Source organism: Dermacentor variabilis, unplaced genomic scaffold (genome assembly GCF_050947875.1).
Source record: "Dermacentor variabilis isolate Ectoservices unplaced genomic scaffold, ASM5094787v1 scaffold_23, whole genome shotgun sequence".
Lineage (NCBI taxonomy): Eukaryota > Metazoa > Arthropoda > Arachnida > Ixodida > Ixodidae > Dermacentor > Dermacentor variabilis.
The window spans coordinates 1,427,759-1,447,126 of record NW_027460401.1 but is presented as its reverse complement, the minus strand read 5'-3'; the positions used below and the strand labels follow the sequence as shown (position 1 = coordinate 1,447,126).

The 19,368-nt window shown below is 45.1% G+C and overlaps 1 protein-coding gene across 9 annotated transcripts in view; it reads left to right on the top strand.

The window, feature by feature from the left end:
* Rel (nuclear factor NF-kappa-B family member relish) overlaps positions 1-19,368 on the top strand; it is a 450,112-nt gene that overhangs the window by 175,847 nt on the left and 254,897 nt on the right. For all 9 annotated transcript variants that reach the window (XM_075678481.1, XM_075678479.1, XM_075678478.1 and 6 more), the window contains exon 5: positions 16,284-16,375. In XM_075678481.1, coding sequence (XP_075534596.1) covers positions 16,284-16,375 — 92 coding nt within the window. The remainder of the gene's footprint in view (positions 1-16,283; positions 16,376-19,368) is intronic.

Sequence of the window (19,368 nt, the reverse complement as noted above, 5' to 3'; positions counted from 1 at the left end):
CCGTTTGGGCATCCCACGACATCACATGGAAGTTGAATTCTCTGCTACTTGCAGTTGTGTGACTTTCACGAGCCAGCAAAACCAGCGCAACCCTACACAATAATGAAACTACTAAAACGCAAAAGTGCTGGCGGTACAGAGTCGAGCAATAACAAAACCTTTCGATCGCCCACGTCGTTGTCATGTGTAATGTCAGTGAGTTCTTTTTTTTCTAAAAATGAAATAGAACTGGACAAGTAGCATCTTCTTTTGTCTTATAGTGCAATACAATGATGTTTCTGTAACGAGTGGTTGACTACTACTGACATAATTTAAATGAGGAGTCCCTTCGTCATAGGGTAATACTTGTGTAAGTCCCTGGGGAGTCTCTAATCTTTTGCTGCATTTACCTCGATTTCTTGATTATTAAGGCTCTGTTCACAATAATATTGATACCTTAGAGATTCTCAAGCACTAATAGACAATTAGTATAGCATACACAACTCTAGTGTACGCTATATGCTGTTGTACGGCGTACGCTAAGCAGTGCACGTTTATTACAGCTTTAGTTGGCCTGTGAGATCTTCTGATCTCAGAGGCCATGTGCTGTCATCACACCTGCCTCCAGACTCACCGATAGGTGGCGCTGACATCTTGAAGGTTTCTCTCATTAGGCTTCAACTCGTTCAAAACAAGAAGCAATCTAGAAAACTCCATAAGGTTATCAATAATACTCTGTCGTCAAAGCGGCCTAAAACTAAGCAAAAGCCGTTTACAGTAATTTGCTACGAACGAAGTGAATTCTACAAAAGCACCACCAAATTCAATTCGAAGCGGGCAGGCAGGACCTCCACCATGTTTTACGTAAACTATGTAACCCTTCAAAGACGGTAACGTTAAATCTGAAAAATAGCATGCTATATGCTATGGGTCATTTAGTGCCCCGTGCATGCACAGTGACAACCTGCCATTTTATAGCGTAAGCTAAACTAAAGCTTGCCTTACAATCACTTCAGCTTGATTTAATATTTGCCTTTAGTGCCCTTTTAAGTAAACCTGCTGCACTGGGCAGCTGTATTGCAATGGGAGTGAAATGCATATGCTCATGTACTTGCATTTAGGGGCGCACTAAAAAAATCCTGGATTGAAAATAATGCAGAGTCTCCTTCAGTACTGCATCTTTCATATCCCTTTTGTTTCGATTTTCAAGTAATTCAAACCGCAGTCCCTGTATGTTTTCACATTGAGTCTTTGCATACGTTCAAGCGTAGTGTTATGCTTCTTATTGACGAACATCCAGTTAGTGCCAACAGACCTTGTGAGAATCCGGGACATAATGAGCTGACACAGAAAATTCATGAACTGCAGAAGGGCAGCGGATTGGGCGAGTTGGTGTTGCATGGTAACAATAAAATTCAAACAGCGCTAAATGACAGGACCAGAATGAGGAGGAGACAAACACAGCGCTGTGTTTGTCTCCTCCTCATTCTGGTCCTGTCATTTAGCGCTGTTTGAATTTTATTGTTAACAGAAAATTCATGGTGGTATAGCCTCCTGTGCTTTGCTCTTGCATCAGCTGAGACTTCGTGAGCTCTTGGTAAAAGTGACCTGAAGTTTTTGGAAGTGTAGCATATTCATCTAGCATAACCGAATATTTCTCTTTAGTGTGTGTGTTCATATTATTCGTTATTAGTGCATAGTTAGCACTGCTTCTTCTAGCAAGTATTTATGTACATTGGTTAAATTTAACTTCAAAGTTGAACTGTAGCAAGTTGTCTGTAGACATCGGAGGGGCAGTAGATGTCAAGAAATGTTATTCATGCATCATGGTAAATACTATTCATATAGGAGAGTCAATTGTATCATCTTATGTTGAATTCCAATGGCAGATCCAGATCAAGTTTTTCTGCTCTGTATGGAACAATCCTATTCCAATGGCAGAATGGGAGCGTGAGCTGTGTGTTCCAATGGCAGATTGGGACCAGCCGCTGATCCCGGATTGCTCCGTGGAGCAAAAATATTTGCTCTGCCGAAATCGGCAGATTTGACCGGAAGACCTCGTGACGTATTTCCTTCACCCGCCTCTGCTTCCTGTCACGGTCGCCTGTTTCCGGTCGCGGGCAGCTATGGGCGACATGGGAAATGTGGAAGCCGCTTCGCGCCGTGCGATTTTGTTCGCGCACGGCTCAGACAGTACAATTTCCAAGTCGAGTGATGATTCTTCTGACACGGACAGTGAAATGGGGTGGTGGGTTGCGCTTCCAAGCGCTTGTTCCTCTCTCTATCCTAGCGCCCTCTCACTTGATTTTCCTGTACTAAGTGCCCCCGCGGGAGCGCATGCATTCCCTTCGCAGATATGGTGTGAGCAGATGAGAGCGATCTCAGTCGGAGCGACGCGCTCCGTTCGTGATCCGGCCGAGCGCTCGCGATCTACCATTGGAATTCAACATTAGTAAACACTAATTGTCAAAAAGATTTGTACTGGTAAAAAGTGCTTGTATGTAAATTTAACTTCTTGTAAAACAGTGTAAAAACCATTGTTACAACATGAGAAATTATTGTTACAACAAAGGGGCCCTGGACCACCCCTCGAGCTACGTTGAAAAACACAGTTCGTGGATAGCATACGCTGCTGTGATCTCAGCCATGTTTTCCACTCATGCGCGATCCACAAGCACAGTGCGATGTCACCTTCTTCTCAAACACACTCTTTTCAACAGAAGCCTTCTCCTCAACCTTTTCCCCCGCAGGGGCGTCTGTGTCAGCAGGCGTTTGGTGTGTTGCGACACCACATACCCGAGCACACGAGGGTTGGACACTCCCGCGTGTAGCCGTGCACGGCTTAGCAGTGTCTGGGGAAAAGGGGATATTGGAGGTTGAGCCGATGCCGGGTGTTCGGACCTTTAATGCCCCCCGGTGAAGGCAACACACCCCTTTGGCTTCTGCTTCACGTAGACGGCACCCCTGGACTGACCCACCCAGGGGAAATCGATAGTTGCCTTTTCCTATCCTGCTCTCCAATTTGTCTTTCTCTCTAACCTTTCATCATCATCATCATCAGCCTGGTTACGCCCACTGCAGGGCAAAGGCCTCTCCCATACTTCTCCAACAACCCCGGTCATGTACTAATTGTGGCCATGTCGTCCCTGCAAACTTCTTAATCTCATCCGCCCACCTAACATTCTGCCGCCCCCCGCTACGCTTACCTTCCCTTGGTATCCAGTCCGTAACCCTTAATGACCATCGGTTATCTTCCCTCCTCATTACATGTCCTGCCCATGTCCATTTCTTTTTCTTGATTTCAACTAAGATGTCATTAACTCCCATTTGTTCCCTCACCCAATCTGCTCTTTTCTTATCCCTTAACGTTACACCCATAATTTTTCTTTCCATAGCTCGTTGCGTCGTCCTCAATTTGAGTAGAACCCTTTTCGTAAGCCTCCAAGTTTCTGCCCCGTAGGTGAGTACTGGTAAGACACAGCTATCATACACTTTTCTCTTGAGGGATAGTGGCAACCTGCTGTTCATGATCTGAGAATGCCTGCCAAACGCACCTCAGCCCATTCTTAATCTGCAGATTATTTCAGTCTCATGATCCGGATCCGCGGTCACTACCTGCCCTAAGTAGACGTATTCCCTTACGACTTCCAGTGCCTCGCTACCTATCGTAAACTGCTGTTCTCTTCCGAGATTGTTAAACATTACTTTAGTTTTCAGCAGATTAATTTTGAGACCCACCCTTCTGCTTTGCCCCTCCATGTCAGTGAGCATGCATTGCAATTGGGCTCCTGAGTTACTAAGCAAGGCAATATTATCAGCGAATCGCAAGTTACTAAGGTATTCTCCATTAACTTTTATCCCCAATTCTTCCCAATTCAGTTCTCTGAATACCTTCTGTAAACACGCTGTGAATAGCATTGGAGAGATTGTGTCTCCCTGCCTGACATCTTTCCTTATTGGGATTTTGTTGCTTTCTTTATGGAGGACTACGGTGGCTGTGGAGCCGCTATAGATATCTTTCAGTATTTTTACATATGGCTCGTCTACACCCTGATTCCGTAATGCCTCCATGACTGCTGAGGTTTCAACAGAATCAAACGCTTTCTTGTGTTCAATGAAAGCTATATATAAGGGTTGGTTATGTTCCGCACATTTCTCTATCACCTGATTGATAGTGTGAATATGGTCTATTGTTGAGTAGCCTTTACGGAATCCTGCCTGCTCCTTTGGTTGACAGAAGTCTAAGGTGTTCCTGATTCTATTTGTGATTACCTTATTAAATAGTTTGTAGGCAACTGACAGGAAGCTGATCGGTCTACAATTTTTGAAGTCTTTGGCATCCCCTTTCATATGGATTCGGATTATGCTAGCGTTCTTCCAAGATTCCGGTACGCTCGAAGTCATGAGGCATTTCGTATACAGGGTGGCCAGTTTCTCTAAAACAATCTGCCCACCATCCTTCAACAGATCTGCTGTTACCTGATCCTCCCCAGCTGCCTTCCCCCTTTGCATAGCTCCCAAGGCTTTCTTTACTTCTTCCGGCGTTACCTGTGGGATTTCGAATTCCTCTAGACTATTCTCTCTTCCATAATCGTCGTGAGTACCACTGGTACTGTATAAATCTCTATAGAACTCCTCAGCCACTTGAACTATCTCATCCATATTAGTAATAATATTGCCAGCTTTGTCTCTTAACGCATACATCTGATTCTTGCCAATTTCTAGTTTCTTCTTCACTGCTTTTAGGCTTCCTCTATTCCTGAGAGCATGTTCAATTCTATCCATATTATACTTCCTTATGTCAGCTGTCTTACGCTTGTTGATTAACTTTGGGAGTTTTGCCAGTTCTATTCTAGCTGTAGGGTTGGAGGCTTTCATACATTGGCGTTTCTTGATCAGATCTTTCGTCTCCTGCGATAGCTTACTGGTATCCTGTCTAACGGAGTTACCACCGACTTCTATTGCACACTCCTTAATGATACCCACAAGATTCTCGTTCATTGCTTCAACACTCAGGTCCTCTTCCTGAGTTAAAGTCAAATACCTATTCTGTAGCTTGATCTGGAATTCCTCTATTTTCCCTCTTACCGCTAACTCATTGATCGGCTTCTTATGTACCAGTTTCTTCCGTTCCTTCCTCGGGTCTAGGCTAATTCGAGTTCTTACCATCCTATGCTCACTGCAGCGCACCTTGCCGAGCACGTCCACATCTTGTATGATGTCAGGGTTAGCACAGAGTATGAAGTCTATTTCATATCTAGTTTTGCCGTTCGGGTCCTCCACGTCCACGTTCGGCTGTCCCACTTGCGGAAGAGGGTATTCATTATCCGCATATTATTCTGTTCCGCAAACTCTACTAATAACTCTCCCCTGCTATTCCTAGTGCCTTTGCCATATTCCCTCACTGCCTTGTCTCCAGCCTGCTTCTTGCCTACCTTGGCATTGAAGTCGTCCACCATTATAGTGTGTTTTGTTTTGACCTTACCCATCGCCGATTCCACGTCTTCATAGAAGCTTTCGACTTCCTGGTCATCATGACTTGATGTAGGGGCGTAGACCTGTGCAACCTTCATTTTGTACCTCTTATTAAGTTTCACAACAAGACCTGCCACCCTCTCGTTAATGCTATAGAATTCCTGTATGTTACCGGCTATATACTTATTAATCGGGAATCCGACTCCTACTTCTCGTCTCTCCGCTAAGCCACGGTAGCACAGGACGTGCCCGCTTTTTAGCACTGTATATGCTTCTTTTGGCCTCCTAACTTCACTGTGCCCTGTTATATCCCATTTACTGCCCTCTAATTCCTCCAATAGCACTGCTAGACTCGCCTCACTAGATAACATTCTAGCGTTAAACGTTGCCAGGTTCATATTCCAATGGTGGCCTGTCCGGAGCCAGGAATTCTTAGTACCCTCTGCTGCGTCGCAGGTCTGACCACCGCCGTGGTCAGTTGCTTCGCAGCTGCTGGGGACTGAGGGCCAGGGTTTGATTGTTGTGTTCATATAGGAGGTTGTGGCCAAGTACTGCACCAGGGTGGCCAATCCTGCTCTGATGAGGGAGTGCGTTACCGGTTCTGGTCACCGGGATCAGGCCACGCTCCATACCGGTTTATGCAATTTTATCAACACGCGGATTTTTTTTTTTATCCGGTGAAAAATTGCGCGGCACCGGCATTCGAACCACGGACCTCTTGCACGCGAGGCGGGTGTTCTACCTCTACGCCACCGCTGCACCCTTACATCTAGCCTTTATATCTTTCCTATCTCCTACTCATTTCTTTATTACTTCTGATCTTCCTGGCAGCAAGGGTTAACCTTGTGTTAGTAGCCAACCTAGGTTATATCATATTTGGTTATAGTGGTAGCGTACAGCTGGCATTTGTAGGCCTTGTTTTTATAGGCCCTGCAGCACCCCCTTGTTGGGATCCATGGTGGGTGGCTGGTGCTACTGCTGAAAAATATACTCTCACTTATGGCTAGTTCCTTCCCTCCACTACCTGATCGCTCCCCGAAGAGGGGGCGCACCGAAGAAATCTTAGAATTTTTTGGACGCCATAAAGAAACTTTCTCGCGATTTCATGTCATCCATTCTGAAAAACAAGAAAAACAAGCACGAACAATTTCACCTTTTGTTGTTTCGAAATCCCTAATTCAGGCACCTGGACCAGGTTATAAAACATCAAAGATGGCTAGCGGTGCTCTCCTTTTGGAACTCCGCGACAAAAAACAACACGAGAAACTTGTATCATTTGGAGATGTCCCAGTGACAGTGACCCCGCACCGCACGATGAACCCCACCCATGGTGTAGTTTCGGATAATGATCTGATGTAGCTTACGGACGTTGAACTATTAGAAGGCTGGAGCAATCAAACCGTAATCAATGTTAAAAGAATTCTGCTAAGGCATGATGGAAAAGAGAATAAAACAAAACATCTAATTCTTACCTTTGGTTCAAGTGTGCTCCGTGAGAGTATTGAGAGAGGATATGTGAAGATCCGGGTCAGACCATATGTCCCAAACCCTCTGAGATGTTTTAAATGCCAGCGATTTGGCCACAGCTGCCCCATCCGCCAAACTTGTGCAAAATGCATTGCTCATGAGCACTCTGCTGAATCGTGTGAAAACACTCTCCACTGTGTGAACTGATGGGAAGCACGCCACATACTCGTGGTCGTGCCCGTCCTGGAAAAAAGAACAAGAAATTGTAACGATGAAAGTAAAGGAAAATATAAGTTTCAAGGAGGCACGCAGGCGGGTATCCTACATGCCCAAGAACACTTTTACTGATGTGACACGCGAGGGGGCAGCAACACAAAGGCTTCCGGCGGCTGTCCGACCCACAAGCAGTGAGTCGGCAGTTACGCCAACTGCCCCCGCGGCGGTTTCAGCTAGCGCTGCTCTGCCAACCCGGCAGACCATCGACCTCGAAGGTGGGCGCAGCCAAGGCTGCCTCAACCTCCCAGGCCCCTTCCAGCGCTGGCCACAGCCGGCGCAGCCAATCCCTCAGGTAGCCCCATCGACCTCCGGGCTGGTGGGCACAGGGGTCTTGCCTTCCAAGGCAGGACTCTCTCAGAAAACTTCTCGCTCGCAAGAGCGCGTGTCTGGCGCCTCACAAGAGGCAATAGACACTACACCTATCCTCGCGGCACACCAAGTGCCTAAGGAGCGACGAGGCTCCCTCAATCGCTCCAGAAAGGACAAAAGAGTTCTGTAATCTAATCTCTGTAATCTCTATAATTACTACTTCTGTTTCTGTACACGCAGCAACTATTTACTTCCAATATGGATACACAAATTTTTCAATGGAACTTCAGAGGTCTTCTTAGAAACCTTGATGATGTGCAAGAACTCATGCACAAACACGATCCAAAAGTGCTGTGTTTACAGGAAACATACTTAAAATCGAAGCACACAAACTTCCTCCTACAGTATGTTACGTTTTGCAGAGATCGCGATGATGCTGTCGCATCATCGGTCGATGTTGCCATTGTTATTCATAAAAGCATAGCGTGTCAACATTTGCAGCTACAAACGCCCCTTGACATACCTGCCAACCCTCCCGATTCGCCCGGGAGACTCCCGATTTTTTACTGCACTTTCCGATTGTACGATCACTGTCCTATAGCTCCCGAAAAGTTGTCTCTGTTCGCAAAATAAGGGTTTTTGTGACACCGGCACCGCGGAATCTGCAGCCACATCGTAATCGTCAGCATCACCAACAACGGCTGCACTAGCGCCATTGGTATCATCGACTAAGCAGCCGACTACGGTGCCTAGTAAGCCGACCAAAGGCAGAGCGAATGTAGCTCTTGCATTTCATGCATGCCTTCCTCCATGGTGCATTGTTACTGCTGTTTGTATGATTAGTGTTGGCTAGGCCGTGTGTGCAGTGCCCCATGTAAAGTTATAAACCTCGTGTGCTTGATGCCATGGTGCTATCAAAGCCCAAGAAAATGTATTTGAAGAAGTTTTTGCGATCTTACACTTCTGAATTTCCATGCTTTTTGACATCAAGAAAAGGTGAACATTTTGCTTTTTGTACAACGTGTGGATGCGATGTCAGTGTGTCTCACGGTGGCAAAGGCGACTTCAAACTGCACGTTTCTACGGTGAAGCATCAAAGCTATGTTTGCACCGCTGAGCAGTAGGACAACATAGTGAACTTCATCCGGAACAACTGCGACGACAGTGTCATACGTGTGGAGTGCCTATTTACGGGATTCCTCGCCGAACACAACCTACCCCTTAGTGTCAGCGACCACGTTGGGCCTCTTCTACGGAAAATGTTTCCGAAATGCGACGAGGCGAAGCGTTATGGATGTGGACGCAACTCTAAAATGCAACTCTGAAGACTGCGGAGGTGGCCAACTTGAAATTAATTTCACAAGCATCGCTTTCGAGTCTTTGTTTCTTTATTCAGAGTTGCCTCAGCTGCTGCTCCGAGATTCCAATGAATCTCCTGAAGACGCTTTAGATGCTCTCAAAGCTGAGTTTGCCACTCTACAGGCGTAGTCTTCCAAAGGACATTCTGAATGAAGAAAGTTGGGATGTGCAGTGGTCTATGGTTGGAAAAATGAAAAACACTGATGGAAAACATGTTTCACCGAGTTGCTAAGGTGATGCGGAATTTAGTTGTGATACTGCATAGCGATGCAGTGTGTGAGTATTTTTAGCGCGCCGTGAAAAACTAGGACTGTATTCCGCTCATCGATGTGCAACACAATCCTCCAACAACTGCTGCTAGTGAAAGGCTGTCAGGCTGGACCATGTTTTGAGCAAAGCTACTCCAACAAATTTTTGAAGTGAGCAAAGTCTGCTACTGCAAGGTCCCTGCAAAAGGACTCGCCGAACACTGGCTGAAAGTTTGAATGGCTCCCCCCCGGTCTCACTGGAAGCTGAAACAATAAATGTTCCCCCCTGCCGTTTTTTGATCTCGCCAGGTTGGCAGGTATGCCTTGAAGCAGTGGCGGTTCGAGTTGTTCTCCTAAACAAACTCATCACCATTTGTTCGCTTTACATAGCCCCGCATCACCAATTAAACAAACATGAATTTCAGTCCTTTATAGATCAATATTGCCAGAACCTTATGTTGTTCTTGGCGATTTCAATGCACACAGCAGCCTGTGGAGAGACTCTCGTATCGATGTGCAAGGTCGTCTTGTTGAACAGTTCCTTTTTTCGTCCAGTGCGTGTCTGCTGAATAAGAAGGAACCCACATGTTACTGTCTTGCAAACAGAACCTTTTCTTCAATTGATCTTATCCTAGTTTCTCCATCTGTACTGCCTGAACTTGAATGGGAAGTTACCAACAATCCTTACGTAAGCGACCACTTCCCCATTCTGCTAAGAACATGTAAAGAAAACGAATATCCACCATAGACTCCTAGGTGGAAGATTGATACAGCTGATTGGGAGGAATTCCGAACTCCTTCTAGTATCTCATGGGATGACATGACCTCGTTAGGAATTGATGCTGCTGTGGAGTATTTTACAGCCTTCATAATAGGTGTCGCATCTAAATGCATATCAAAAGTAAATCGCTTGGCATGCAAACGGCGTGTCCCGTGGTGGAACGACGAATGTAGGATCGCTCGTAGAAAACAGAACAAAGCGTGGGGGTTGCTACGCGCCTCTCCCACTGCAGAAAATCTTATTAACTTTAAGAAAGTAAAGTCCCAAGGCAGGAGAACATGCCGACAGGCCTGAAGAGAGAGTTGGCAGAAGTTTTTATCGGGCATCAACTCATGCAGACGAGTCCAAAGTCTGGAACAAGGTAAATAGGATAAGAGGGCGACAAACATATTCACTCCCTTTGGTAAATACACAGGGTGATATACTGCAACATCAGGCAGACTCACTTGGGGAGCACTTTGAGCGTGTGTTGAGCTCAATCCACTATTCCCAATCCTTTCTTAAACATAAAGAAATAGAAGAACGTAAGCCAATCATACGAAAATGCAGACAGAATTAACTGTATAACCGGCCTTTCAGTATTGCCGAGTTGAGAGCTGCCTTGAACACATGCAAAAGCACTGCATCGGGACCTGACAGAGTCATGTATGACATGATCAGAAACTTGCATACTGACGCACAGGTTACACTACTCACACTTTTCAACACTATTTGGGCTGCGGGATACCTCTCATCCACATGGAAAGAAGGGATTGTGGTTCCTGTTCTGAAGCAGGGAAAAAACTCTTCCTTGGCATCAAGTTATCGTCCGATAGCTCTTGCAAATTGTCTATGTAAGCTTTTTGAAAAAATGATTAATCGCAGACTCATACATTTCCTTGAACTCAATAATATGATCAATCCCTATCAGTGTGGCTTCAGACAAGGGCTGTCAACAACCGATCATCTTGTGCGCATTGAAAGATATATCCGCGATGCATTTGTACACAAACAGTATTTCCTCTCGATATTCCTCGATGTGGAGAAGGCATATGACACAACATGGCGTTACGGGATCTTGCGAGACTTGTCGGGAATGGGCATCTGTGGAAATATGTTGAAAATAATTTAAAGCTATTTGTCGAATCGTATCTTCCGCATGAAAATTGGCAACGTATTATCGCGACCTTTTATACAAGAAACTGGTGTACCCCAGGGAGGCATACTCAGTTGCACGCTCTTTATCGTTAACACACTTTGTGTCTTAACACACTTGTGTTAACACAAGATGAACACACTTTGTGCTTCTCTACCACTGGCCATTTTTTATTCCATCTACATGGACGATATACAAATAGGTTACAAATCGTGCAACCTTACAATGTGCGAAAGACAGGTACAGCAGGGCTTAAACAAGGTGTCCAAGGGGGCAGACCAAAATGGATTTAAAATCAACCCTCCAAAAAAGCTCTTGTGTTCTCTTTACAAGAAAGAGAGGCCTGGTTCCTGATCCTTGTGTGGAACTGGATGGACAACAAATTCCCTTCAACAAAGAGCACAAATTTCTAGGTGTTATACTTGACTCCAGGCTTATTTTCGTTTCACACATAAAATGTCTTAAAGCAAAATGTCTAAAAACTATGAATTTACTTAAAATCCTATCCCACGCAACATGGGGTAGTGACAGGAAGTGCTTACTGAATCTTTACAGGAGCCTAGTCCGATCACAGTTAGATTATGGTGGCGTAGTATATCACTCTGCCACACCGAGCGTGATTAAGATGTTAGACCCCGTTCATCATCTGAGTATCTGCCTGGCCACTGACGCATTTAGAACAAGCCCTGTCGAAAGTCTATATGTAGAGTCAGATGAGTGGTCACTCCATCTTCAGAGAACATGCATCAGCTTCACCTATTTTCTCAAAGTGCGCTCTATTTAATAAAGAACATCCGTGTTTCACAACCGTTAACGACTTGACATGTGAAACACTTTTTCATAATAGACCCTCTGTGAGACTTCCTTTGTCACTACATGCAAGAGAGCTTAGCGAAGAAATGGATGTCCCAATTCACGAACATCGCTTAATGCCTCCAGCTAAGCTACTACCGCCCTGGGAGTGGCAGGTGGTAGACTGTGATGTATCCTTTGTAGAGGTCACAAAGCACGCTCCTGACCTCGAAATTGCTATGCATTTCTGTGAACTTCAATTGAAGTACTGCTGTTCCGAATTCTACACAGACACGTCAAAATCACATTCTGGTGTATTTTATGCTGCTGTTGGTCCCGCTTTTTCTAAATCTGATGTATTGAACCCCTTAACGAGTATCTTCACTGCAGAAGCCTATGCTGTACTGTCTGCAGTAAAACATATAAAGAAATTAAAGCTTGACAGAGCAATAATATTCACACTCGTTAAGTCTTGTAAAAGCACTGATCTCTTTACAAAAGTTTACCAATCCGGTTTTCATTGAACTTTGCTCACTCTTATGCAGCATTTATTTATCATATAGACATGTAATAATATGCTGGGTACCTGGCCATAGAGGCATCGAGGGTAATGTACTAGCTGACAAAATGGCCACATCACTCACATCACTAGCTATTAATCCTATGGCTACTGTCCCTGTCACAGATCTGAAGCCTTTCTTACGTAAGAAACTGCGAGACCATTGGCAACGCATATGGGACACGTAAACAAATAATAAGCTCCACGTGATAAAGCCACAGTTAGGATTCTGGCCCTGTGCAACAAAATCATGCCGAACAGATGTCCTATTCTGTCGTCTCAGAATAGGACACACATTTGGTACCCATAATTTTCTACTCACCGCAAATGACCCTCCAACCTGTGGTAGATGCGGGGAGAGGCTGACCGTTCTCCACGTCTTCCTGGAGTGTCGGGAAGCCGAACGTGAAATAGACATTTTTCCTTAGCATACCGGCAGCACATTCCTCTTCATCGTGTAATGTTTCTCGGTCCAGAACCACTTCTTAATACAAACACAGTCCTAGGTTTCCTCAGAGATGTTGGCTTACATGTTATTAGTCCCGTACATTCGCAGCGCTTCCTCTCTTCAGAGGATGCCGCTGCGATAGTCGTAATGTATAGCACATGCCTCCAGGCCCTTGTGTTTCAAGGGCTCTGGTGAGGCAGTTGTGCTGAAGCAAATTTTGCATCTTTGATGGTCTGTCCGTTGCCTACAAAGTATTTACTAAGGTAATTGCAAATAGAATCAGGAACACCTTAGACTTCTGTCAACCAAAGGACCAGGCAGGATTCCGTAAAGGCTACTCAACAATAGACCATATTCACACTATCAATCAAGTGATAGAGAAATGTGCAGAATATAAGCAACCGTTGTATATATTTATTTATTTCATTGATTGCTTTCATTGATTACGAGAAAGCGTTTGATTCAGTCGAAACCTCAGCAGTCATGGAGGCATTACGGAATCAGGGTGTAGATGAGCCATATGTAAAAATACTGGAAGATATCTATAGCGGCTCCACAGCCACCGTAGTCCTCCATAAAGCAAGCAACAAAATCTCAATAAAGAAAGGCGTCAGGCAGGGAGATACGATATCTCCAATGCTATTCACAGCGTGTTTACAGGAGGTATTCAGAGACCTGGATTGGGAAGAATTGGGGATAAAAGTTAATGGAGAATACCTTAGTAACTTGCGATTCGCTGATGATATTGCCTTGCTTAGTAACTCAGGGGACCAATTGCAATGCATGCTCACTGACCTGGAGAGGCAAAGCAGAAGAGTGGGTCTAAAAATTAATATTCAGAAAACTAAAGTAATGCTTAACGGTCTCGGGAGAGAACAGCAATTTACAGTAGGCAGCAAGGCACTGGAAGTCGTAAGGGAATACATCTACTTAGGGCAGGTAGTGACGGCGGATCCGGATCATGAGACGGAAATAATCAGAAGAATAAGAATGGGCTGGAGTGCGTTTGGCAGGCATTCCCAAATCATGAACAGCAGGTTGCCGTTATCCCTCAAGAGAAAAGTATATAATAGCTGTGTCTTACCAGTACTCACTTACGGGGCAGAAACCTGGAGGCTTACGAAAAGGGTTCTACTCAAATTGAGGACGACACAACGAGCTATGGAAAGAAGAATGATAGGTGTAACGTTAAGGGATAAGAAAAGAGCAGATTGGGTGAGGGAACAAACGCGAGTTAATGACATCTTAGTTGAAATCAAGAAAAAGAAATGGGCATGGACAGGACATGTAATGAGGAGGGAAGATAACCGATGGTCATTAAGGGTTACGGACTGGATCCCAAGGGAAGGGAAGCGTAGCAGGGGGCGGCAGAAAGTTAGGTGGGCGGATGAGATTAAGAAGTTTGCAGGGACGGCATGGCCACAATTAGTACATGACCGGGGTTGTTGGAGAAGTATGGGAGAGGCCTTTGCCCTGCAGTGGGCCTAACCAGGCTGATGATGATGATGATGATGATGATGATGATATCCTATAATTATTCTGCAGTGCAGTGTAAGGCTTATAGTACCCGTCATTAGTCATTGCCATAGTCTTATTGCTCATAGATTTTACGCACTTTACAGCGACTATTTTTTAGGCCCCTCTACAGCCAAGTCACTTCAACTTCACAGAAATCACCATTTCACCGCAAAATCACCAACAATGTCATGGTGCTCTTTGGCCATACCTGGCCCTTGCGGCACTAACCAACACACATTCATTCATTCATTCCTCAACCTTTTCGGAGCTGCCATATTTCTTCATACAACTGTTTCCCATGCACTGCTGCTATTGGCCAATAGCGGGCATCATTGAAGAGACATCAGCTGACTATCCTGTGCTCATGCTCCGCTGTCCCTACCCACGTAGGAATGAAACTTTGGCAACAGTGCTTATTGAGGTGTTGTAGCCATCAGACGCCGCTGATTTCAATAAGTCTGGAACATTCAGCTAGCCTCGAACCACGTGAAACTTAAGCCGAGACCACACGAACGCTATACCTGTGAATAACGGTTAGCTTCTACAAGGGATGCATGCCAGTGTGTGTTCACTCCCAGTCCCTCCTAGCTAGGCACGCTTCGTGTTGAGCAAAGTGCGCACTCGGGCTTTGCCTACTGTCTGGGCAGGACCAAGCCAGCCCTCGCCACGTAGCATGACTCCCAATTGCGCGTAGCCACACATAGCTGTGCCTGCTGCTTAGCGTGGCCGCCAGCGATGAGCCTGCTCGCTGTAACACTGTAGGCTAGCTATTGCCACTCTATTGCCACAGATGTTCCTTCACAATGGAGGACATGAGGGCGCACGGGAAAGGTAAATACACTCTGCTCGAGGTATTTACACTCATGCTAGGTCTTTTTGAAAAATTATTTCAGTAACACAGTATAACCTCGTTGATACGATCCCATTGCATACGTTTTTCCGGCACCAACGTTTGCAATTGAAAACACAAGAAAATTACCCATTAGAGTTGCATAAATTTTTTACCGGTTCATACGTTCCCGGAAAATGCGATTTTTCGGCACCAACGTTCTGTACGTCACCTAACTGCGATCGTGTGATATGTTTTCTGGCTACTAGATCACATGTAAACAAGAAAATGCGCAAGGCACGCACGATCCAGAAAAGTATATAGCCGCTCGGCTCAAGTAAAAATGACAGCGCACACAGTTTCTTATTCTGGTAGCAGTAAATCTCTGTCCAGGTCGTCGTATGCCGCATTCACAGCTATCGCTGCCAAACCTATTACGATAAGCATCTTCACCTATCTGTTCTGCAGCGCATGGTGCGCAATGCCATTGGTATACCATACTGCATGCTTTTAGTAGGTGATAATCCAAACGCGCCACCATTCCCTGCTATGGGCGGTGCGATGTGGGCATCACGTTTCGCTTCCGAGGCATTCGGCATCACCCACCAGCTCGATTTCGTTTTGGTTTCCAATCACCCTCTTAAAACACCACACAATAGAAAAACAACAAAACGCACCTCAAGCGGTCCGAGCACCACCGGCTCGGACCGCTTGAGGTGCGAGCCGGTGGTGTCTCATGTCGGTGTCTCATGCTGCAACGATCCGTGCAACGTTTTGCATTACGTAGATGTCAACAATAATTGGGAGTCTGTCGAATTTTTTTAGTTACTTCGGGTCGTACATTTTCCCTGTTGGTATGTTTCTCTCACCATTTTTTCCAGAATGTATGAACGAGGTTCTACTGTATATTCCTGGAAGGTACTGCACTTATTCAGAGAGATTTTTGAGGCTTTAAAGAAATGTGGTTCAGGACCCCTTTGACTGTGTTTTGCTCAAGCTGTGTTTTTGCAGGGCGATGTTTTAGTCGAACTTTGCCAATCATCTCTTTGTCTTTTGTCTCTAGAAAACCAGTGGCTAAAGCTGTTGCAATGGCTTTTTGACAATGCAGGTTCCCCAGCATGTCAATCGTGTTTCAACAGAAAAAGACAGTTGCTGATATCCTGTACAGGCGCAAGATTGAGAGCTTGCAGCCCTCTCAAGGTGCGGAATTGAATTTTATCATTGCTGCCAGGTTTTGTGGGTCATGAAGAAAAAAATTGGGAATGTCTTCTTTTGATGTGATGTTGTCACAGCAACAGCAGCTACTAGTGCTACAACAAAACATGCCAGAATAAAACTAATCTTGATTTCTTCATGTCTGGCTAATCACTACACAGCTGTCCATCACAGTTGCCCAACTCAAGAAGAATTTGTGTAGAGGATTACATTAGCTCATTTCCATGGCATCAAGATGGAGGTAAACTTTTTCAATATCAGTGTTCCTGGGGAACACTTCTGGTGCACGGAAGCACAGAACTCTGGTGCAGTGCTGCTTTGTGGTTGGAAGTTTATACTAAATTCTTAGGTTGTCACTTAGTATAGGTTGGAAAAGAGCCATCTGCGATTGTCAAGGTTTTATCACACAATGTTTTGGGTGCGCCAGTGACACCAGTAGTAAATATCAGTGCCTTGCTATGGGGACAATGCGGAGAGCCACACTGTTTGTTGTTAAAGTGGGTGCTGCCACATTTACTTATTTCTGACAAGCCCTCAGTGTGATTTGCAGGGAATTTTCATGGTCAGAAAAAAAGAACATAAATGTAACTCTTGCGACTTTAAGGTGCAACTCCTGACTTGTGGAAATCCGTTCCATGTCATGCTTACAAATGTGTGCATGTTTTTGTACCAATATTGTTTATGTTGGCATCAGCCGGAAGTTCTTTGAGTGGATTGACCCAATTTCCCGGTGAATGCTGCTTTCTAGCAGAGCCAGAAAAAAATAAAATAAAAAGAGTGCAATCCCTCAACATCAAAATTCACCCACACTTCAGCTTTTCAGGCTCTGCACAAGTAACTTGAATGTGAAAGTCCAGTGTGAGGCTCACTACAGCTGTGCTTTATTGTTAAGCTGAACATGGCAGCAAGTACCGTAAAAACCCACTTATAATATGAGGTTTTTTTCCTATTATTAGCGTTCCGAATTTTCGCCTCGTACTATATGCGGATCCAAACGAAAACTTCAGTCAGAAATTTGGGCTAGAAGTTTTGGTTTTGTTATTGCTGCGTGGCTATGGCTTGACTTCATTATTGCTGAGTGGCTACGGCTTGGCTTCCTTATTGCTGCGTGGCTACGGCTTGGTTTCGTTATTGCTGCGTGACTACAGCATTGTTTCTTCATTGTTGAGTGTGCACCTTGGCAGTATACGTGCAAACCGCGTTTCGCGAAGTGCATCTTTTTTATTCCGCATTGAAGGACCAAGATGTCCGGACCATGAAAACAGTACTCGGCTGCTTTCAAGAGAAAGGTTATTTTAGCCAAGATTGACGACTGGGCGTGTTGGTATAGCATATTAGAGGTTCGATTGCGCAACATTTTGACGAGACACACAGAAGAGAAACACACACCACAGAGCGCTACTTGCAACTATCGTTTTATTCCCTTGTCAGTGGAATAAATGCAGGAAGATACTCAGGGGGGAGGGCGGTAGCGACAAATAAACAAAAAACAATAATTGTTTTGACAAACATGGCCATCTACCAATGCCAAGCCGGCTTTGTCATGTGATCGTTTTTGCTGCACTCGACATCGCAAAAAAAAGGAACAGGATACGAAATTTCAGATTAGCGCATGAGGAAATCTAATTCCTTTGTACTAAGGGAGACTGAGGGCGTGCTCATGCACATACTTCCCAAATGTGCAATCTCAGTGGCTTCGATTATTTCTCGCGTTATTTGGCTGCCATCTTTGCTCACAATCTTACAATTCTTAAAGAATGGCCAACATCCACAATCTCTACAATGTATCCCAAGGTGTCCGGCGACTGGTTTTGAAACGTTATAATCATGGTCCTTTAATCTTTCGTTTAAACATCGTCCAGTCTGTCCAATGTACTTTCTGCCACACTGAAGTGGAATGGAATATACCACTCCCTCAGTGCAGTCGACGAACTTTCTGTGTTGTGTTTCACAGCCTCGTTTCTGTGTGGCACCTGGGTTTACCTTTGCACACATGCTCAGCAATTTTTCCGGTGCGGAAAACACCACTTTTACCTCGCATCTTTTACCAATTTTCTTTACTCGGTGCGCGATCGAATGAATGTACGGCATCACCACTATTTTTTCTCGTGTGCTTGGACCGCAAGGCTCCTTCCCAGATAACGGTGCCCTGGTTCCGATTTCCTTGAGCAAATGTTGTGCCACAGATACTAATACATGGAAAGGATAACCTGCCTCCGTGAGCCTGCGCGTTTGCTCCCGAAAGCTGTCAGCAATGCTATGCTGGCTCGATATTTGCAACACGTTTCTGTAACATGACTTAACTTGCCTCGTTTTATCGCTTGACGATACCCAGAAGAGCTGGCGGTGAAAGCTCCAAGTTGGCTCCGGAAAGTGAAACTGACCGCTGTTTGTCCGAAGGCATTGACGTTTTGGTGAGATGCAAGACGCCTGTGAACATCATTCCTGTCAAAAAAGCGGTGTCCTTCCTAAAGCAGCATTCGCTGGCTTTAGTTCCCGCGGATAAAGAAGGAGGCTTCTTGGTGTTACCCAAGCAATTGTATTTATCTAAAGCAGCAGAAGCCATCAGAGGGACTTTTGACTGCCGCAGCAGTTTCTGCTTGTCTAAAGTAAAAAATGAAGCTAGGAAGGTGTGCGCCAAATGGAAACTGGATAATCTGAACAAGTCTCTTGATAAAAAGAGAAAATTTGTTTATTTGTCACTACCGCCCTCCCCCCTGAGTATCTTCCTGTATTTATTCCACTGACAAGGGAATAAAACGATAGTTGCAAGTAGCGCTCTGTGGTGGGTGTGTTTCTCTTCTGTGTGTCTCGTCAAAATGTTGCGCTATCCAACCTCTAATATGTTATTTTAGCCACATAGGACATCGGCAACAGTGCGGCCGGGAGACAGTTTGGCGTCAACGAGGCAAGCATTTGCGGATGGCGTCGACAGAAGGAAGCCCTTTTCGCTTGCAGCAGAACGCGAAGAAGCTTTC